General features: G+C 44.8%; 1 protein-coding gene across 1 annotated transcript in view; it reads right to left on the bottom strand.

Moving 5' to 3' along the window:
- Positions 1 to 23,554, bottom strand: part of Fras1 (Fraser extracellular matrix complex subunit 1) — a 403,170-nt gene that overhangs the window by 171,494 nt on the left and 208,122 nt on the right. The window contains exons 16-19 of the mRNA XM_038339383.1: positions 18,627 to 18,767; positions 16,666 to 16,806; positions 14,896 to 15,072; positions 1,276 to 1,416 (exon numbers count right to left, since the gene is read on the bottom strand). Coding sequence (XP_038195311.1) covers positions 1,276 to 1,416; positions 14,896 to 15,072; positions 16,666 to 16,806; positions 18,627 to 18,767 — 600 coding nt within the window. The remainder of the gene's footprint in view (positions 1 to 1,275; positions 1,417 to 14,895; positions 15,073 to 16,665; positions 16,807 to 18,626; positions 18,768 to 23,554) is intronic.

Genomic DNA, 23,554 nt, shown 5'->3' on the forward strand with positions numbered 1-23,554 from the left:
CCCACCTCACCCCTCAAACTAAGCTGCCCTACTTTAAACAACAGAGAGGGGCAATTAGACCCCCAAGGTTAGGTCCCAAGAAGCCAGTAGCTTCTGTTTAGGTTTCTTGAAATATTCTCTTCAAGGAAAGACAGCTGACTTGGAGGTAGGCTAACTAACTGAGTCTGCCATTTTGTGAGGAAGTTCAATGAGGTACAAGAACTGGCCTCATAAAATGGGAGCAGGAAGGATTATTGACCTAACTCACTGATACATCTAGATTTGCCTAAAGGATCCTAAGGGAGAGCTTCTAAGCTGAGCCTATGGATCCCAGGGACTGCAAAAGATAATAACCTGTTGTTTACTAGCCACTAACTTTGGGTTGTTTTAAGCCATTAGTTTTGGGTGGCAAGAGGTAAGCAGGGCAGAACCTCACCAAGAGAAAGCAAAGGTGCTCCTGAGTAAGTCTGTTTCAATCCCACATCTCAAATCCTTTCTGCCCTTCTGATGAAAAGTAATGGGGATTTAAAAACAACAGAGTACACAGAACAGAATATCAAAGAACTATGTAAATACACACAGCGCTCATGATAATTTTTCATAATATGGGGGTTTGTTTATGACTTAATATTTGGAGACAATATGAAAAGGTACAACTCTAATTTGTCCTCACTTACTGGACACCAGAGAGAAAAGATAGCCCGCGGAGCATAAAACCAGGTTAGTAGTTCCTGTTTTGGAGTTGTGGGATTTCTACCCTCAAAGCCCCACCTTCTTTTGCATTCTGAACTTTCAAATCTGATATACTCAGCATGGACTCCTTAGATAACTACAAAAAGTAGCCTTAAACTTTAAATAGAGCCATAGACATGAAGAGTTATGTTGAGTTAAATTCTGACTTTTATACAACATAAATGTTTTATTTACTTTATGAGAGAAGTTCTCTTGATGTGATTGATAGTCTCTCAGAGAACAGGAACCCGGCACAGAGTGAGTTTGTTTAAGTATTATAGTCTATAAGGCAAAACTGCTTATAATTTTCTTACTAATTATGCTTCCTCATGGGAAGGTTAATTCCCCTTGTTCTCATCACATGATACCTTTCTACTGTCGAGTGTGAAAATAGGATTTTTGAGCCCAGCCACATCACTGCTAGGATAAAATCTTTAAGCAAATGTCTTGTTGTACTAGGAAGGGCAAATGTGAGAACAGAAACCCTGCCCCTGCCCCTGCCCCTGCCCCTGCCCCTGCCCCTGCCCCTGCCCCTGCCCCTGCCCCAGCAGGGCACACACTCACCTGTACAGGTCCCTTCCAGGTTAAAGTGGGTCTCTGGACACTGGGAGAGGCAGCGCCCAGCCAGTAGCACCCGGGCAGACCCACAGACCGTGCAGCTGTGAGGGGTCTTCCCTGCACACATGAGGCAGGATGGGTGGCAAGCTGAGAAGAGGAGCAGAGAGGTGATCAGGACAATTCCACAGGAGGACAGCATTGCCCCACTGGAGTTCACTCTGCCCTTCCACTTGGCTTCCCCAGTACCAGGACACACTGTATGTACTTTCCTCTAAAGGTATTATCCTGCAAAGTCAGGCACAAATACTGCCAGAGAGACAACTCTTATAGTCATATAGTCTCTCCTTATGCTGGAGGACGTCAAATAGAGAAACCAGAAACCATGAACAGTTCTCCTGTCCATGGGAGAGCTGTCACTCTGGAAACCAGCCTGCTATGCAGACTGTTCAAAGCAAAGAGAAAGGGTCTCTCTCTCTCTCTCTCTCTCTCTCTCTCTCTCTCTCTCTCTCCCCCTCTCTCTCCCTCTCTCTCTCTCTCTCTGTGCATGTGTGTGTGTGTGGGGGGGGGGGAGTGCTTTGCTCACTTGACACCCATTCTAAGATGGAGCCTGAGTGTACACAGGATGGAAAGAGTTCATCAACACTGGAGCGATACAAACTCTGTCACAACAAAAGAAAGGAACAGGACGTGCCTGTGTGAGATGAAGGCCAAGTCTACCAAAGGGAGTAAGAACATTGCCCTGCCGCTCTGTGACCTCAGCTAAACCAGATGGGCTCTTGCTTCTTCATCTATAAAGTAGTGATTCGATGTTACAATGGGACAGATGCACGTACAATCTCTAGACACACGGTATGGTCCTTATGAACCTCAGCTGTAATTACTAACAGGAAGCACAACATTACAAGTTCCCGTAGGTGTGATGGAAACAAAAGAAACAGAGAAAGAACGCCTCAGCTGGCACTCTCCTGCGCTTTCAGGGTCACCGAAAGCCTCCTCTCTGAGGAAGAGCTTTCACAATAGAAGGTGCTATGCAGCTCTGAAGGGAAGGGAGTATCAACAGTCCTGCTGTTGATGACTGTGAGTGACAACAATGGCCATCATGACAGCATGTCCCTGAGGGTGTGAAAATGGCACTCTCACCTTTGTGGTAGCCAACAGCTGGCCAGCTGGCCGGTTGGACTTCACTCACTCGGCAGGAAGGAAACCCTGCCTTGCAATGGAAACCTCCCAGGGCTGGTGAGGTCGAGATTGTTCAAGGAGGACCTACTGCTGCCACGTTACTCCTACACCAACACAAGACTCAAGTGCATTCTACAGCTTTATCCTAGGGACCCCCAGAGAAGCGTAGCTCCCAACCCTCATCAAAGAAGCTTCTCTTTGCAACAGATGGCGGCCAATTCAGAAAATCACACTTGTCCAAAATGCAGGGGCAAACTGCTCACGGGGTACTCAGTCCTAGTGGCTACATCTACAGCACAGCTCTGGCAACAAAGGCTCAGGGAACCTTTCAGAAAAGGGACAGGAAGTGTCGAAGAGCCATAGGACTAAGAAATATGCCAAGAGATTGTGACTCCTAGAAATGACAGGGAAGCTTCACAGGTGAGGCCCCAACAACACGACCCCCTAAACAAGACCTTAGCTAGGACAGCGCCAATAGACGCGTGAACACAGAAGGGGGAGATTTCACAGGGCCACACCCACAGACAGAGAACCTCAGGGATGAACTCCTAATTTGTTTTTTGAAAACTGGCTTGGAAAAAAGAGAGGAGAAAACCATCACTGTGAAAGTCGCCTGTAGAGAGACAGTAGTCCCTGTTCCGAGAGATGTCTCAGTCAGAAGTTAGAGCAGCAGAGAAACCTGTGGAGAGACAGTAGTCCCTGTTCTGAGAGATGTCTCAGTCAAAAGCAGAGAAACCATGTGGAAGGCTGCAGCATGTGAGACCTTTGGATAGAACCTTTCCTTCATTCCTCTCTCATCCCTAAGCCTGAACAATGCGCCCAGCAAACCACACTGGAATTTCATTTGCAAAAGCGAACCAGCTCATACTCATTTTTACTTACGGTTTAGACTCTGCTTAATCTTTGAACCTGGTTGTAAATTATCCCCTTTGAGAGAAGTAACTTCAAAAGCTACATAATCATATATAGAGCTAGTTATAAAACTTGGATCCCTCCCCCTCCCTCTCTCCACCCATGCCAAAATCTAAACATGTACTATCTCTTCCTAAATGAACCCAATGCTTCATACTGACTCATCCTGCAATTAGTTTCTGTACTGTTAAGCCGTGATCCCAGCCACACCTGAGTAAAAGCCTGCAGGAGGGCTCCTTAGATGGCCCAGTGTCTTCCACTGCTGCTGAGCATTAATTATGTGTTTTTATTTTCTCTACCTCTGATTCTTTGACAGCTGGAAAAATGTTTATTCTGCAGAAATTACCCCGCCCCCCTAGGGGGCTATATTCCTGAAGACTGTGAGCCATTAGCTTGGGAGTATACATTTCATATGCCAACTAACCAAAGCCCAAGCCTCCAACACCTCCTTCACACTTGTGCTGAAGAGGGCCCAGATCAGGATCCTGCCCATTCAGATGGCCACAGTCTCTGTCAAATGGACAAGACATTCCGGACGATAGAAATGCTCATCTCCGTCTCCCTTGCCTCCTCTGTCAAACACCCAGAAGATTCACAGGTCCTGCAAACTTGGCAGAACCAAGATGTCTGATTCTATCAACCGCTAAAATAACGTCACACATAATCTTTGCAGAACAAGATGCTGCTATTCAGTGAGCGTAGCCAGGTCCTGCAGGATACTGTTAAAGTATTACACTACTCTCTCATTGGTTGACATCTGTTTGTCAATCTCCACCCTAGCATCTTATCTCACCTACCACCCAGCACCTAAGGTTAGATAAACAGATGCTCCAGAGGTCCCAGGCCCCTGCACAGTGCAATGGCCAGTGGCCAGTCTCACTGGGCCATGTCCTGGTTTGATAAATACGATCTTCCCATTGCATTGTCAATGGTTCTAGTATAGTAGCATAGACAGCAGAAATTTATTCCAAAGTATTTTCAGAATCCTCAGAAAGGGGGCAGGGCTAGTAAACTAAAGTTTAAGCAAAGAAAAGGAGGCATCTTGGGATTGGTATGAGGGTCCAATAGGTAAAAAGCAACTTGCTGTGCAAACATGAGAACCTGAGTTCAAATCCCCAGCAAACCATTAAAGAATGGCCCTGAGCCCTGCACACCTATAACCCAGGTGCTGTAGGGACCAGAAACAGAAGGAACACTGGGCTGGGCCTGTCTCAAAGAAAGAAGAGATAGTCTATGATGGCCAACGTCCTCCTCTGATCTCTGGGATATTCACACATAGTTATACACCCCCCAACATGAGCATGTGATGTGTGCATATCTGCATGCATGTGCACGAACGCGTGCACGCGCGCGCACACACACACACACACACACACACACACACACACATATCTCTAAGCGCGAAATGAAACAGAGAATATTGGAACATCAGGTGGCAACGCTTTTAAACACCCAGTTAAATCATATTGTCAACACAAAGGATTTTCTTTCCACAGGATGACTTGGGGAAGCAATCTGAAACAGCAGGGTTTCCCACAGGCCTAAATAAATACGCCTTTGATAGCACTGAATGCTTACATTACATTTTTTAAGACCATTAGAATCCCCAGGTCTTCCTCCTACACAGCCTTAATAAATAGGAATCAGAATGTATAACTGTGGAATTGAAAACCGAGGCAAAGTAAGTTAAAGCATTATGAGCATAAACCTGAGTTATTTGATTCTATTTGGTCACAAAGTCAATGTGGCAGTCTGGGGTACTGTGAGTGGGGGTTATTATTTCATACAAAACAGCAAAGAAATGAAGACAAGCAAGGTGGAAGGCTGGCAGGCTCAGATGTTCGAGAGAAGGACTCTTTGTTACCCAGTAAGTTTCATAGTCAGCTCCTGACCACGAACAGTCCACCAGGTCACAGGAAGGAGGCAAGCATTGCCTGTATGTAGATGCCCTGAGTATTCATCTCTAAAATTCTTTATATTAGTAAAAGCGTTCAGATCTTTAAAAACAACCTTAGGAAACTTCAATTCTGTGCTGGTTTGGGAGATGTCTACCTTACTCCAGTGACTTTTATTAGGAGTGATCATTCTGTGGAAGCTATTTCCTTGTAGGAATTCTGTTCAAAGTCTCCATTTCTTCAAGGAAGACTTACTCCATCGCTGGGCCAATCTGGAGGCATTTGAAAGTTCTATGAATAATTCCTTCGCTAAAATCACATTTTTAGAGACCCGCTTTCCAGTTGCTGACTAAGTATATTTCTGAGAAGGTATAAATGAACAGCATAAACCCTGAAAGACCCATGCTAAAGGAGTCCTTGGCTGGCTGTAAAATCCATTAGCATCATGGTGGCAGTCACACTGGGGCCGCAGAGAACACAGCAGTTCCTGCTGATCCTGCTTTCTGCTTTGGTTTCATATCAATATGACTTTGCTTTTTCTTTAGTTTTTAATTAATTAATATTAATTTTGCTTTTTAAAATTAAAATCAGATTCTTCTCCCACACAGTACATCAAGACCACAGTTCCACTCCTTCCAGACCTGGCCCCCACGCCCTTTCCTTTCCCCTAGGTTCACTCCCCACTACATCTCCCACCAGAAAAGAGCAGGCCTCCAAGAGACAGCAACCAAATAAGACAAGACAAGTTCTAAGGATAGGGCAAAAGCTTTCACGGAGATGTGGGACAAAACAGCCCAACAGAAAAGAAAAGAGTCCCAAGAGCAGGCAAGAGAGTCAGAGACACACCTGCCCCCACAGTTAGGAGTCTCACTGAAACACCAAGCTAACACACACTACATATATGCAGAGGACATGGTTCGGACCCATGTAGGCTCTGTGCTTACTGGTTCAGTCTCTGTGAGCCCATATGAACCCTGCTTAGTTGATTCAGTGGGCCGTGTTCTCCATTCTCTCTGACTCCTATGGTTTTCCTCCCTCTCTTCTGCAAGGTTTCCCAATCTCCAAGGGGAGGGACCCAATAGAGATACATAATTTAGACTCTCTCTCTCTCTCTGGATATAGACATAGCCACTTTTTAATGATACAAAAAAAGTAGTCCTGCATCCTGGCTTTCATATAATGTAAGAATTTCTGGGTGTCCATGTCAGAAGCAAATATTGACTAAACATTTGTCAAAAATATGATGTAGATGTCAAAATCCTCTAGGATATACCATAGGAACACCAAAGTAGAATGAAAATGTGAGTTAAGTTCAAATCAATTTTATTTTCCTTCTTCTCATCCCCAGCCCCATTTAATATGATTTATCATCCTCCATTTGTTCCCCACCCCTGCCCCAACTACAAAGGACCCCCTTCAAGGGTAAAGGTCAATTAATCTCTTTCATCTCCAATTCCTGTGTGTCTGTCCCGGACCCTGTCCTTAGCATGTTCTCCATGCCATTAGCAACACTCCATGGACTGAGTGGGTGGTCTGAGGTATGGAAAGTGGACAGGTGGATGGAAATGCTGATATCACATTCAGTTTGTCATCCTCCCTGATCAACTCTTTGGTCTTTTTCTTGATTTTCTGCATAAATATTAGAACTGCCCCCACATTCCACCCTCTGCCCTCACTCCTCGCTCCTCTCCTTCTGCTAGACCTGCACACAGCTTTCCTGACCTCTGGGCTGCTGAGTCTAGAATATATGAGGACAGAGCTGGCCTTCGTGGACTCCAATAAATCCACTGCCTCCGGGGGATCCTCACATGGCCTTTCCTGGGGATCTCACATTTCTCCTTTCCAAATAATCCTTGCCCACTGCTTTCTTTAAAAATGACTTTTCTTAGCCTTAATGCACTTCCTTTTCTCTTTTAAGAAAATTTAGCGGGTATTCAAAATAATGGGTTTTACTACAGCATTTTATACATATCTATCGCTCTATTTTACTCCTTCAATTTCACTTCTACTAGCCTCCCCACCACCCCTCCCTCTTACAGGACTCCCTTCCTCCATCGATAGTCCTCCTAGAGCTTCCACGCCTGTACACACAAACACACGCATGCACACCCACACCCACAAGCACACATAGACCCCCCCACCCCCAGGTTTCCTTGTGAGATAGAACATGCAGTATTTTCTTACACGCTTCAGCTATTTTTGCTGTCAATCACGGCAGGTTCCAGAAACTGTCTTTCCTTATTCACTGCCTCTCCCATGTGACTCCCCTGCCGGAGGTCTCCATGTCACTGCTGCCCACCACATACCAGCTCTCACACGGGAACACAGAAGACCCCAGACTTCCACTTCTGATGCCTTTACTTCCGACAGCTCTATCTAGTCTGCCTGAACTTCCATTCCCAGAACCCCCTAGTGAGGCCCTTCAAGATCTAGGACTAGTGGCCCAGACTTACAGTCAACCCCTCTTTATTCCCTATTTATCTGCCACAAAGAGAGCAGAAAAAAAAATATTTATAAAGTGAAAAGGAAGTATGTAATTTCCCATATACTAGGTCTGGCCAACAATAGTGTTAGCTCCAGTCTCTTTGGTAAGTGGAGAGCACTGTGCAGTGAGGTCACAGAGCACTGTGTGGTGAGGTCACAGAGCACCGTGCAGTGATGTCACAGAGCACTGCGTGGTGAGGTCACAGAGCACCGTGCAGTGAGGTCACAGAGCACCGTGCAGTGAGGTCACAGAACACTGTGCAATGAGGTCACAGAGCACTGTGTGGTGAGGTCACAGAGCACTATGCAATGAGGTCACAGAGCACTGTGTGGTGAGGTCACAGAGCACCGTGCAGTGAGGTCACAGAGCACTGTGCAATGAGGTCACAGAGCACTGTGTGGTGAGGTCACAGAGCACCGTGCAGTGAGGTCACAGAGCACTGTGAGGTGAGGTCACAGAGCACTGTATGGTGAGGTCACAGAACACCGTGCAGTGAGGTCGCAGAGCACCGTGCAGTGACATCCCCACTGCTCCTCACCAGCGTCATCCTTGTGGGTTCCCTCTTTGGTCCCTCACAGTAGAAGTCCAGGACTTACTGGACTCCTCTAGAAATCCCAGGTTTGCCACGCACTGTTCCCTTACTCTCAAATGCCCTTCCCACCTTCTGACGAACCCACTAATCCTTCAGAGTTGTCTTTTCTCTGTCCTCACGAACATCTCCCGGAAGAGCCAGACTCTTTCATGCCACTGCTTCACCTTGTGCCTTCTTGGACTTCAGCACGCACCACGTTCTTTTAATTACTTGCTCAGACATCAGTTTCTCCTGTTTGAGTAGGCTTGCCTTAAGGCATGGCCTCTATCTTTTTCATCTTTCTCTTCCCAAGCCTGGCACAGGCAGGCTCTAAGAGGGAGAAGGGGAAGTGAACAGGACAGAATCTTATCAGAAGGCACGAATCTGTGTAGCTCTGTCAGCACCTTGGGGACGTTATTAAAGATAATTGTTTAATATAGATTCCATACGTTTTATTCAATTACTCGAAAGGGATTCCAAGTTCATAAACAGGCACAGATTCGCGAGTGGTGCAGGCAGATTCCTGCCCATCTATTTCTTTAATTAAAACTCCGCCTAGAGGCCCTTGGTGAGTCCTAGCAACAACAAAATAGATCAAAACACACACGAAATGCTGTATTTCATCCTGTTCATCTAAAGCAAGTTAATTAATAACAGAAACAACGAGGGAATTTATCTTTAAGAAATAAGACGAGACCAAACTCAGTCATCTGCAGTTTTTCATTGTGTGGTAGGTAGGAATTCATAGAAGAAGCTGGGCTAAGTTAGGCACTAAAAAAGAAGGCTTGCAAGGCTGGAGCGGCTGAAAACCCCATCACCAGCGTGAATATAGACAGCCTTCAGCTAATGCAAGGAAGGGACAGGGGTGCTCACAATCTAAGCACCCTGCAGAACGTGTCTCCTCGGAGACAAGTTGTCTAACAGTATGGAAACAAAGTTCAGTTATAAAAATAAAATTGGTAATTTCTTCAAAAACAGTGTCAACTTTAAGCCTCCCAGTGCAGCATGCAGAAACTGAAAGAATGCATTGTTAGTCTGCCATGGAATTGGGCAATTACACGGCTAATCTAATCACCTGCGCCATGTTCACAGCCCGTCCTTGTCACCAGGAGCAAGCTGTTCAACGGTGGCTGTGCTTCATCGCGAATGACCTGGCCTTAAACCCTATGGCCCTACTACAACACAAAGAGCAACAGATTTGCATCCTTGGAAGAAAAGGACTTATCCCTGAGAAACTACATCTTCTACGGGAACCCATTGAGTACCGCTGTTTAACTCTTAGTTGATTCCTTCCAAGACCCCATGGCTTCAAGGACAAACTAACAGAGGTCTGGGAAACCAGTGGGAAAGAAGGATGCCAAAGTGTGAGATGCTTCAGAGATGTCTGGGGAAGGTTTAGTTTTCTTGGGGAGGGAGGGTATGGATTTTTATTTTATTTTTTTTACTGTTCCCCACTTTCTTTCTTAAGGAACTTCAGTCTGGCAGTATTGGCGGACACTCAGTTGAACATGTGAGATAACTCTGGACCCTTCTTTTCACTAATCCTAAATGGTGCTATTTAGTTCAAATGCACAATTTTGGTTGACCACTACAAATGCTTCCAAAACATCTTTTACCATTAGTTAACAGACTGTTGTTGGAGGCCGCTTGTTCATGTCCCAGCCACCCAGACTCCCGAAATAACCACACAGAAACTATATTCATTGCAATACTGTCTGGCCAATAGTTTAAGTGTATTGCTAGCTAGCACTTACATCTAGAATTAACCCATTTCCATTATTTTATATTTTACTATGAGACACATGGCCTACCAGCAAGGTTCCAGATGGCAGCTCACGTCTTTCCCCTCTGGCGGCTACATGATGTCTCCTGACTCCACCTTCTTTCTCCCAGAATTCAGTTTAGTTTTCTCTCTGCCTAGCTCTGTTCTGCCCTGCCATAGGCCCAAAGTAGTAGTTGTTGTTGTTATTATTATTATTATTATTATTATTATCATTATTATTAATCAATGCTAATCATAGCAAACACAGGGGAATCCCACATCAACAAACTCTCTTTCTTAGTGCCTTTCTATCTACATTCGGAAGCATAGAGACTATGGGCAAGGAAGCACAATTGAATGTTCTCTCTTCTGACCAGTCCATCTTCTGTTGAGTGTGAACCAAAATTACAGGGCAAGCACACAGGAACAGTTAGTTCCACCTCTTCAGTAACCTTCCGCTGCTGAGCCACCTGAGTGCATTTCTCAACCACAGCCTTGCCATGAACCTGATAGCATGGATGACCATCCAAAAGCATACAACAGAACCAGTTACTATTGCCATTCATTCATTCTGTTTCTATCGGGAGAATGCTTTGCACAAAACAGGAAGTTTGACTTGACTCATTGGCATGGATATCTCTCGAGTTTAGAACTGTATGCCACCCAAAGGAGACAGACATTAAGTAAACACTCTTGTTAGAAATAAGTAAGGGAAGAGTGTTTCTGAGAAGCCGGGATTTTTTTGTTCAGTGTTTGTTAACACACACACACACACACACACACACACACACACACACACAATCATCTACTCAAAAACAAAACTAGGATTTTATTCAAGGATATTGAGCCCGGTTGCTTCATCCTGTACTAACTTTTGTGATAACTCCTAACACATCAGAAGCCTCTGAGTAAATTCCTTCTTTGTGTAATGCCTCTGCTCCTCTCTTTCATTAACCAATCACCCCATGCTACAGTCTCCATGAAAGGAAGGAGAGAGAGTTCTAGAAACTAGTTGTTTTTCTCTTCTTTATAGAAAAGTACTGGTGAGTGAAGGTGCCCTACCTGAGAAGCTGTGGGAAGTGGAGACCCATCCAACCTCACAGAACTCCTGGGCTGGATTTTATACACACCACTTCGGCAACAATGAAAAACGGAACAGATCGTGGGAAGGTTTGCAAACAAGCAGGATGAGTGAGTGACAGGACACACATCTGTCAGCTCACTTGGTACCCAGGTAAGGCTGGAAACAATGGGTAGTCGCACTCGATTTCTCGGCGGAATCCTGGGCAACTCAATTAACCTCTTTCTGCCACATTCTTGTCACGTACAAATTGAGCACAGCAGCCTACCTGGTGGAGACTGCACAGGGATTTGCTCATAATGTGAGCAGACAGCGTGTGCAGGATACCTAATCTTATTACGTTAACGAGCATACAATCATGGGCTACCAGGGACTCAAGAGGTCACGGCAGTCTTTCTATATCTGACCACAATTAAGCCATCCCAGAGGGATTGGAGTCTAATCTTTTCTAAAAGATGTGAATATAACAGGGGTCCTGGGACACTTTTCTTTGCCAAGGATGCCCTTTCAAATGGAATAATCCCCAACCCCTACATCAGTGTGCTATGCTACCCTTGTGCTATGCAGAAAAGGAAGACAGAAGTTGTGCACATCAAATATGCGGCCCAGTGGTTACAAGTACAGACGCTGGAGTCCCCTGACTCAGGTTCCTCCCACCCACACTCCATGCAGCCAGTGTAATTTGGGGTAAGTCACAACCTGGAACTTCCCTAAGCCTTGGTTTCTTCTCCTAGCACACAGCTCTCTCACCTGCCCCCAAATGCTGGTGTTAGGACGATCAAGAAAAGCAATTTTTCATGGTGCCAATTATTGTTTTCCCAGCCAAATAATAGCACTAAACATAATTTTTTGTTGGCTTAAAATTCTAATTCTCAAAAATGTTAATCATTTTGCTTCGTCTTTTGAACTCACTCCAAATTCTGCATTTTATTTTTAATAATAATGCTTATGAGGTGATAATTGTGCACAGACCAGGCTTTTCTTCCTGTCCTAGTTTCTCCTGGGATCATGGGACCCACGGGAAAACAATCAGTCTCTTGGCAGGGTGAACTGGGCCTGTCCAGCATCTCCACAACCCCCAGGAAAGCCAAGAGCCTCTCACAGCATCTGCATGGGGAAAGACCTGTGTTCACTGAGGTCTGTTCTTTATCCACGCAGATCTCAGTGCACAGTGTCCCCAGCTGGACATGTGGAACCACACAGACCAGTCTCTCAGATCCCAACACATCACAAAATCTTTCTGTAAAAATGGGGTAAAGAGAAGGAGAAGCGGAGAAGGGAGAAGAAGGAAGAAGAAAGAAGGAAGACATGTTTTTCTCTCTCTACTGTTTCCTTCTGTACTTTCCCATCAAGCAAGGCTATGCATTATACTTAATGTTTCTTAGGGTGCTGGGAGTTTGCTACCAAAAAAGAACTGTAAGGAAGCTTTTGCAAAGCATTTTCCTCTGATTTGATATGTTCCATTTTGGACGGCATCTAGGTAACACTCAGGATGTCATAGAGGGAGAAAACATTCCCTTCACTAGGGAAGTCCATTGGAACTCACATTGTTCCAAAGAAGTGGTTCTCAACCTGTGGGCCTCTACCCCTTTCGGGGTTGAACAACCCTTTCACAGGGATCAACTAAGACCACTGGGAAATACTAATATTTATACTATGATTCATAACAGTAGCAACAATACAGTTATGAAGTAGCAATGAAAATAATTTTGTGGTGGAGGGTCACCGCAGCACGAGAATCTGAGTTAAAGGACCATATTACTGAGGAGCATTAAGAACCACTGTTCTAAAGGGAGGTGCTTTGCAACATCAGAAAGCAAACACTCAGAAGCTTCAGGAAGTTCCTGAAATTGACCAGATGCATTAGGCCCCTCCCTCCCTAAACTTCTGGAAGCAGTAAGAACTGCTGACAGGTAGGCTGAGATCACCTGAGTTGCCTGGGAAGGAGCAAGCCATCTGAGCTGCAGGGATGAAGCAGAGACTATCGAGCTGTCTAGGAAAGGCAGTCTCTCCAGCTTGTGAAGTTGCCTACAAGTATTGCAATGAACTCCAGGGTTCTGGTCATCACCCATGCTAGGAGAGGGGCGGGGGTGCTTTTGGCGATGTAGCTGCCTTTGAGTAATCCTTAGCCCTTCACCCATACTCCTGCAAGTAACCTAAATACAATGCACTGGTTCAACAAGCAGGACTTTGGTGGTGTCTTTCCTTTGGTTGTATCATCACTTCCCAATCTGGGGAGAGGAGATGCTTGTTCAGATGTCCTGAGAAACAGTGCTGCTTAGTAGAAATTCATCAGGTGAACCTGAAATCACTGAACACGAGAGCAGACTGTTCCTTCACCTCAACCCTAAGTTCAGTTGGTCCCTAATAAAGTGGGCACACCACTCTCCATCATAGTACCTAGAAGGAACCAAGTTACCTGGAGAAGGCTGTGTTGCAAATGCTCTGGGACGGCATCAGGACTCATTATATCAGCAATGATTCCTGTATTCCACATGCAGTTGTGGAAATGGAGCAATAGATTTGGATACCACAGAGCTTGGGCAATGCATGTAATGCACACACACACACACACACACACACACACACACCCTGGATAGACATCAGGACTTCTGAAGAATGGTAAAGTTTCTGGGCCCCATGTGAACCCCTGAACTCGGCATCTTCCTGGGAGCAAGGGCTCACCCCTGTAATGGACCTGAACACCCGAGTACATGGACAATTCAGCAAGGGGATTTCAAATTTCCCAGGAACTATACATTCCAGAACTTCTTCCAACCTGGCACACTGCCTTTGTGGAAGACCATTAAAATTCTAATGCTGTGAACGCAGGGCTTAGAGAGATCAAGGGTCTGGGTATCTGGCGTCTAAATCCACAAACTTCTGACTGTGCTGTGCAGTGTCTGAAATATTCACCCTATCTTTCAATCCATGATTTTCTTTGGGCATCTATTCAAATCTGATGCTGAAACCAATGTGGGAACAAGGTCAACTCTGAAGCGTGCTTACAGTGACAATAAAACCCTTAAAACTGACAAAAGAACAAAAGACGCAGGGTACCACAGCAAAATGCTAAGAGCTGCGGCGTTTAGGGCAGATGGAAGCTATGTTTCTATTCTTCCTGACACAGAAACATCCTTTACAAGACTGACTACAAGATGCTGTGGATTACCATTTTCAGTTGCACAAAGCAAGCAATTCCTATATAGACACAGCAGCTTCTTGCAGGATTGGAAAAGACATCCCCACCCCCCCAACCTCTGGAAGCCATGCCTTTCTCTGTCTGACTCTCTCACTGGTGACCTGGCTACTGAGCTGGCGTTTAGGATGCCATCAACCCTCTGGGGTTAATATGACAAGGTGGCAACATGAACAACCTCAACATTTCAACTACCATTTGAATTTTGCCCTAAAGAGAAAAATTCTGATTTGAGATCCAATTAGAAAAATCGAAAATACTAATACATGAGAGTGGAGTCTTCCTGAGATAGCTACACAGGGCTCTGAAGAAATTTCCTACAGGATCTTCTGAGAACGGGACTTAGGGCTCTTGAAGATCATCCATGAGTCACAAGGCAGAGGAGATCAGTGTGGTCACTCTTGCATGCCGGCCTCCTGATTTACCACAAACATCTAGAAGCCCATTCATAGGAAGTTCAAGATCTCCCTGGCTGCAGTTCCATCTCGTAGGATGTTTAAATGGTAAGCCATCTACCCGTTATATCTGTCAACCAAGCTTACCTTCACAAAGTCCATTGCTCTCCAAATAAAAGTGGGTTCCACACTGGGGCACACACTCGCCATAAGGGACATTTGCCTCTGAGTGCTGCACCACCCGTAGTCCTGCCTCTGGCTTCTTACACTCCATACAGTGAGCGGGCTCGGGACCCACACAAGTGTGGCAGGAGGCATGGCAGGCTAAATTGGAAAAACAGGCAGAAAGCAACTTAAAGTCCAAGTAAGGGTTTCAATCACTGTCAGTCCCTCCCGAGGTCCAAACCACTTAGAAAGTTCAGGAGGAATATCCTTGCAGAAGAGGATTTTTCTAGGTTCCACACAAAGCACAGAGCTGGGGAGACTGCCTGCGAGAGGGAAGGAGAGGACGGGAAAATGAGTCTCATCCCTCAGCTCCTAGAATGGCTGTCAGGCAGGATGACAATAAAACCCAGCAAACTGGACAATATTTGCTTGGCTCTCCAGAGAAGCACATTCACTGAACGACCATTTAACATCATGCCCTCGGTTTTTATTGAAGATTTTCAGACGCATTTGTACGAAGGCCGTTACTCTACCCCTTGCAGAACTGGTCGTTATGTGACGGACCATTACAGTCATCCATCATGTTATGGAGAGGGCCAGGCAACGGAGTCTTCTTGGGATTTACTGGGGAGAAAGCTGACTTCCCAAACAAGGAAGGGCCTCCTTGAGCATGAGAGAAACTTTCCAGTCTATAACAGGGCTTTGTTTTCCCTGGGGAGTCTTAAAAATCAAAGCCGGGAGTCTTTAAAATCAAAGGCAATACTGTATGCAAACTTTCTCATGCCCAAGTATTGATATAATTAACTCACTGTTCCTTTAAAAGATTCTCTAAGTGCTTTCTTTCAAACACTTACTTAATGAAGTTTGCTATAATTTTTCCTTCTGCCATTTTCACTTTTCTAAGGTGCAAACAAATACAGATTTTTTAATTAAAGGCTCACCCCCCAATGTTCTATGTTCACACGGCTCAAGTGCTGCCGCTCTCCCCAGGAGCCTGGAGCCTTTTGGCGTTCAGCAATTTAAGATTTTCTATTTTGCTCAGCCAGAGGCACCGCTAGTGAATCTCAGTTGGCTTGCACTATCATTAGCGAAAAGTTCTTGGGGGAAAAGCAAATGAAGTCTATAAACATTAGCAATACCAGGAAAGCACAGAAAGAGGGAAGTAAAAAAAAAAAAAATCAATGCATGCCAACAGAAATAACATGCCCTGAAAGGATGGCCAAAAAAACGCATAAACTTTTAAATGGGTTTGGTGTATGTGTGTTTGTGTTTCAGATTATCATCTCTTTATAAAACTATTAAGATAAAAACAAAGAAAACAGCATATGCAGGTTAGCCCCCATGTCCTCCAGAGAACTGGATTCTGGGATTTCCACAGGTATCAAAATCTCCTTTATAAATTGGCCTGGCATTTGCATATAGCCCACAACTGTCCACATATATGTATCTGATCTCAGATTCAGTATGTACTTAACACGCCATCCACACATATCATGTACAATGGAGTGGGTTGAAACTTTGCCTTGGGAAGACTTCTGAAATTTCTACTTTGTATTTTTGATCAGCAAGCGGTTGAATTTTGGGCTGTGGGACCAAAAGACAACAGAGAAAAACGGCACAGGCTCTGATATGTTCGTAGCCATTTAAGATACACGAGAGAAAAGGTTGTACTGGAAGGGAATATTTGGGAGGGGGGAGTCAACCCATGATCTTGTGACTGGGTAGGAGGAATAACAGTGATACCAACCGTACCTTCACAGACCCCATGGTTGGGATAGAAGCCCTCTCCACAGCTTGGCAGGCAATGACCTTGAATGAGAACATGGGGCTGGATGCAGGCTGCACAGTGAGAAGCTGCAGGTCCAGAGCAGCTGGCACACGAGTCATGACAAACTGGGGAGGAGAGAGAAGCACAGCAGGCTGCAGGCACCGCAGGGACAATCCCTGGATGGTTTTCCTCCCCGGTGACAAACCACACCCAAGAGAAAACGTGTTAGCAGATGGCCACGCTGTCAGGATTGTCCCCATCACCCCACGCTCATCCTCTGCTCATATTCTACCTGTTTGTCAGCTCCCTCTGCTTGTAGTAAGTGCTTTATACGCATTGGCCCTTCTTAGTTCTATGGCAATATTCAGAAGTAGCTATTGTGAACCACATTTTACAGTTAGGAAAACTGAGGTCTTGGAAGGTTAACTTTTCATTCCAGGGCTGCAGAGATAACCCAGCAAGTAAAGCACGTGCTGTGCAAGCATCAGGTCCAGAGAAACCAGGGAAGGAGTTGAAGTGGCTGTGGCAATAGGTGTTTGTGGCTCTACTGTGAAGTGGATGAGAGAGATCGCTGGTGCTCACTAGGCAGCCGAGCCAAATGGGTGAGCAAATCCTCAGGCCAGTGACTTGGATCAAAAATCAAGGTATATAGTTCCTGAAGAACTGAGGCTAATCTCTGAGCTACACACACATTATGTGTGTGCTCTCTCTCTCTCTTTCCTTCTCTCTCTGTTTTTCTCTCTCTCTCTGTCTCTCTCTCTCTGAACCCGAGGTTACAGAGCTCATTCAGAGCAATGCTCGGATGTTGTTGTGGGTATCTAAGCCTCCCTGTCTGAACAATAAGGAAAGGGGACAGTTCATGGCCTGGCATTCCTCTCAGGCAAGTGTAGTTCAGTCCCGGTCCGGAGGGTTGGTTAGATGGTGACTGATACCTCCAGCCAGCTTTGGCAGTCTATGCTTCTAAGAATTAGATTATTGCAGAAAAGAGTCTGACTAGTATGTATGACAATGTTAGGGACCCCCCTGACACACACACACACACACACACACACACACACACAGCTTTGACTGTGTGTTAAGTCGACCCTAAGAGCATGACCCAGACTGAGCCTTCAGAACCTCTCAGGACAGCAGCAAGACACAGGCAAAATGTTCTGGAGGTAATGGTCAGGAGCCAGGCAGGGGGAGTCAGGGGATGGGACCAGAACTTTGGAAGCTGAGGAAAAGTGATGAACTTTGGTACATAAAGAGGCTGGCAGACAAAGGGAGTTATATCAGGAGATGCCAATGGCCGAGCTCAAATACCCTGCTCTAAAAGACGATGAAGCAGAAGTAAGAACTGACGCAAAAGGAAGACCAAGTTGTGTGAGGCAGAATGCATTTTTTGGTGCCTATAAGGAAAAGACCAAGGTCAATCCTTTGTAAACTGAAGTCAAGAGAGTCTCGAAAGGCAATGACTCATGAGTTTATCAATACAAAAGAACTATTATACAAACTGCACACAAAAATAAATTTCTAGTGGAGGTGGACTTTACTGGCTATCAAACTCGGTTTCCTTTTTTACTTAGTTGTTGCCGTCATGAGTTTATAAATGCCAAGAGGACATAGCTTTGCCATTGCTGACACAGATCAGCACTGGCTCACGAGCACATGAGGGGGGCATCTTAAAGATCATCTGGACATTTCAAACAGAGCAAATGATCTCTGGGGATGACTGACAGGCACACGGCTTCCACGTACTTACCCATCCTATGGAATCCACTCATATCTCTTGTTCCCATACTCCCTTCTCCCATACCAGACACATAATTTCTATTATGAGAAAGCTGTTCCTTTAATGTAACCTGTTCCCTGAATACACCCATTACCAATAAGAAGCAGGTAGCAACAAATGCTGGCAAATGTGCATTCAATACGACGATGGAAGCAGTGATGCACCTCCTACCTTTGCATCTTCCCGTGGCATCAGCATAGTATCCATCAGGGCACTCAGAAATGCATTTCCCATCATGCAACACTGTCTTCTCAGCGCAGGTAAGACATCTGGGACTACTGGGGCCACAGCTCTTACAGGACTGGTCACAAGCTAATGGGAAGGAAAAAGCCACCAGAGGGGGGCTGACAGTGAGCAACACAGCAGTGACCCTCTCTCTTCACAATGCCCCAAATTGGCACCAGTGTCTCTCAGTCTCATTCCCTGGCTGCTCAGAAGAGCTCTGTGCCCTTGATTCCAAACGGTAAAGGGCTCTGCGCTTTCCTTTTTGCAGTAGAAGGATAATGGAGGAATTAGTCACTGAACAAAGTGCCACAAATACTCCAAGGCAGAGCCACCAGCACATCCGACTTCATATGGGATTTAAAGCTGAAATGGCTTCAGAAGCAAGACTGACAGACTTAGCAAATAAAAATACCAACTTTCAGTTAAGTTTAATCTTATAATAAATTTTTAAAAGTAGATTTTGTGTAACTAAGGACCAAATAGCCTCAATCTCATCTACTTAAAGCAATACTTCAGCAATTCAGAATGCCACTCAGACTGTGCTGGGTAAAAACATACTGAAGCTGTTGAACTTTTTACAGTCTTCCAAGACCTACACATGCATGTGCGCATTGATGGACCCTCAGAACACTGACATGGGCCTGCATGGGGTGTTATCCTGGGTGGTAGAGATACAGGAATTAAATTAACTTGGGCTCTAGTCCAAATGGCATATTAGTATAATCTAAGGAAAATAAACACAGATACCAAACATACCATTCAAAAAGTATGTGAGAGAGGAGGGAAAAGAAGTCCAGAAGGAACTTTAAGAAGAAGTTACCCATCAATCAACCTTGTCTTGGAAATTTAGTCAGGTAGGACTGACAGAAATATCTGCCAAGCTGAAAAAGCAGTCCAGACTCAAGACATGGAACGATATGCTGTCCAGGAAGCAGCAATTCCATGACATAGGGCAGCCCTAGATAGAGGGAGTCTGTAGCCACACTGACCCTTAGATTCTTATGTTCCAGAAGGCACGGCTACCTGAGAGTTGCCTGAAATTTGAAATCAACTGGGCACTTCTTAGCCTTACCCTATGATAGGTACTGAGAGGCCCTGCAGTTTGAAGCACAGTGGAAAGATGACCACACCTAGAGATAAGAAAGACCCTTTGGCTTCAGTTTGAAAACCAGTTTGAAGGGGTGAAAAGAATTGGGGGTGCACTTGGAAGATCCTGGCCATGCCCTTGGAGCAAGATGATTAGGGGTTATCAAGTTTATGCAAGAGGGGACAGATTTGAGAGGAGTGAAAAAGACAGTGTCTCAGATGAGCTCCAAGAGTCTGTCTTGCGGGACAAAGGGACGCCCCACAGCCATCAAAGAATGCAAGGAGGGGGATGCGGAGGAGGGAGTTATGAGCGCAGTGTGGGATGTACGTGGTCCAGCTTGGTTTTTAGTTCTGGAACTCGAAAGAGCAACTCATTGTTCATTATATAAAACTCGTTTTTTTTTTTTAAAGATTTATTTATTTATTATTATGTGTACAACATTCTGCCTCGATGTATGCCCGCACGCCAGAGGAGGGCGCCAGATCTCAGTACAGATGGTTGTGAGCCACCATGTGGTTGCTGGGAATTGAACTCAGGACCTCTGGAAGAGCAGCCAGTGCTCTTAACCTCTGAGCCTTCTCTCCAGCCCCTAAAACTCATTTTTTTTTAAACCCGATCCGAGTTAATCTATTTAAGAACATCATGCAGGATAACACAGAACAAGGGAAGGATCTGTGGACAGTGTAACAAGCAAGCAAACAAACAAAAGCAAAAACAAATATAGTCAAAGTGACCAAAAATAAATGGTTCAATGGCAAACAAAAGAAAACAAAAGAGACTAAGAGGAAAGGGGCTCAAGAGACCATTGCTAACACAGAAGACAAATACGGTCTTCAAAGGTTCCACTACACTTGGAAATTGAGCTCGAGGTAACCTGTGCCACATATTCTAGTGGGCTCCAGGGACATGAATTGAAGGCTATGATGATGAATTGTCTGCTACAGGCCCAGGGCTGTAAATGAAAGGGACAAGGAGAGCAATAACAAAGAGGGGTGGAGGCTGCAGGTATGGACCCAGAAAGACGTTCTTGAAAGAGAAGTTTGAATGATTGATAAAAGGATGCCTAGATACAAAGAGCGGGTGCACATTCAAAAGTGTGGGTGCATAACCTGGCCTGGAGGGAGGCTCAGAGCCTGGGTCTGTAGAGCAGAGGAGGGAGGTCAAGGAGATGCAGTTTTGAAAGGCTCCCCAGCATGGGCTCACTGCCTGCAGATAAACACAGCTCTTCTTCAGACTAAAGAGGATCAGCATCCAGGAACCAAGAACTGTTAGGACTTAAGCGGTCAGCTCCCCTAGGACAGCTCCACCATAAAGCATTTCAAGGATGTAAAGCAAAAGGTTCTAGGTCATCAGGCTTTATATTCTATCCACTGTGGTGGGGAGCTGCCCATCTGCCTAGACCCAAATGAGCAAGAGAAATCAAGACTGGGCCATGGCAATGGCCTCAAAGAATAAGAGCATCACCCTCAACTCACATAAAACCAAAGTGGATTCTGAAAAGTCTCCTTCACTCTCAATCCCCATAAAACTCATGAAGTCCTTATTCTAGAACAATTATCACAACAGAATCATATTTTCTAGAAGCTAAATAAAATTTCCTAGAAATGAATACCTGAAGAAATTTGTCAAAATTAAGAATTGACTAATAATAATAATAATAATAATAATAATAACATTATGTATCAAACATTTTAAGACAATGCTAAATAAGTCCTTAAAGGAAAACATAAATATAAATACAAGCATTTGCAAGATGTCTTTCCTTAAATTAGCCTGTAACTTCAGTATAACAGCAATAAGAATTCTAGTTGAATTTTCTTAAGAACTTGATACATGTAGTCTAATGTCGAAGTTAACTTTGAAGAGGAGTTGTGGGGGAGGAATCCCCAATCAACTTTATGATGAACTACCAGGCAATAGAAGTCAGTTACTCAAAGAAGGTGAAGCTGACACCAGGGCAGAGATGCGGAGTGTAGACTAGGTGGCATGAAGGGATGCACATGTGGATCTTTGATATACAACAGACATCAAAAGGAAGGGCAAGACTGAGCTGCTAGTCATGTTGGGAAAACTGGAAAGCAAAATTGAAGAAAACCAAACTGTGTGACTTCACAAGTCACACACATGAATGAGATCTCAGGGCATCAGAAGCTTAAATTTACATTGCTAAGTTAATGGGAGAAAATGCAGAGCAATTAGTTGGTGGCATATCTTGTTATAAATTCAGCAACAAAGCTTTTAAGCAGAGAATAACAAAGATGAATTAATTGTTACTGTGGCAATGTGCTTTTACACATGTCTGAAATTCTAAAAAAGTTAAATCAATAGAAATACAGGAAAAGTTGCTTAATAAAGGACATAATTATGTTCAAAGTTAAAAGAAAAGAGAATGGGAGATAGGTGCATATTTAAAATGAGATGGTGAAGAAGTAGCAGAGTGGTAATGTGTGCTTAGCATGCTCAAGGCCTTAGCTTCCATCCTTAACACCAAAAAAGCAAAATAGAACAGAACATTAAAAAAATTAACATCTATAAAATATAAGGAACTACACAGAAGGCAAAGAAAAAGCCATAGAAAATGGGTAAAAAAAATTAAAAAGAAGATTTATGCAAAGTAAAGTCAATGTCCCTTTATGCCTAGTAATCAGGAAAACTCAGGAGGTTGGTGGTGCCCAGTGAGGGCACCATATGCAGATGACAGAACCACCATCCTTGGGAATGAAGATTGCACAGCTATTCGGGAGAGCAGCCTGACATTAGTTTATCAAATAAAGCCCAGGTAGAATCAATAAACCGGCAATGCTGCTCCTGGCTGAAGTCCCAAGGAGCATTCCGGATAAGCCCATCAAGGAGCAGGACTGTGGTGTTGACTGACACTGTGGTGACAACCTCAGGATTGAGAGAGAAGAGGAGAGCAGGCACTGGGAGGCAGGAAGAGTGAGTGATGGAGGTGGCCAAGGGAGTACCTTGCAGCCATGACAAGTGAAGGACCAGTAGACCCTGAAAAGATAGTGCTGAGTTGGAAAATAAGGGGACAGCAAGAGCCCTGAACATGCTATTGTGTGACACAGTAAAACATTCATGCACCCAAAATAAAACAGCCAGTTTAGAAAAGCTCCTAAGGACAGCAGAACTTTAAAAAGCTCTAGGGGTGGAGAGATGGGTCAGGAGTTAAGAGCATTTGCTACTATTCCAGAAGAACCTCGGATGGGCTCCCAGCCTTAGCTGCAGCTCCCAGGGATCCAGTGCCCTTGTCTGATCTCCATGAGCACCAGGTATATAGGTGATGCACACATATACAGTCAGGCCTAGCACTCACATGCATAAAGTGAAAAATTAAATATTAGGAATTCAAGTAGTCACCTGGGTGAGGAAAGAAAAGAGGAGGACAAGGAGAGGAGGAGGAAGAGGAAGAGGAGGAGGGGAGGGGGAGGGGGAGAAGGAGGAGGAAGAGGAGGAGAAGGAGATGGAAGTGGCTATCAGAAACCTGTGGATTTGGCCTATTTATTATATTAGTTAGCTAGGATTATACCAGTCCTTCATAAGAAAGAGCCTGAATACCAGAAAGATTGATGAGGTTTCCCCTGGAAGTCTCCCACTCTTTATATTTAATACTCATAAAGTCCAAGACACGGGCCCCAGACTGGCATGGCAATTGCCGGCTCCTTCAGGTGGAACATGCTGTGGTTTATTACAGGCTATACCGGATGTCCACAACACCTGGCTTTGTGATATCTATAGACACGGGCCAGCTAGTTGTCAATACTTAAACCAACACCAGCCAGTC

This window comes from Arvicola amphibius, chromosome 1 (assembly GCF_903992535.2).
Source record: "Arvicola amphibius chromosome 1, mArvAmp1.2, whole genome shotgun sequence".
Lineage (NCBI taxonomy): Eukaryota > Metazoa > Chordata > Mammalia > Rodentia > Cricetidae > Arvicola > Arvicola amphibius.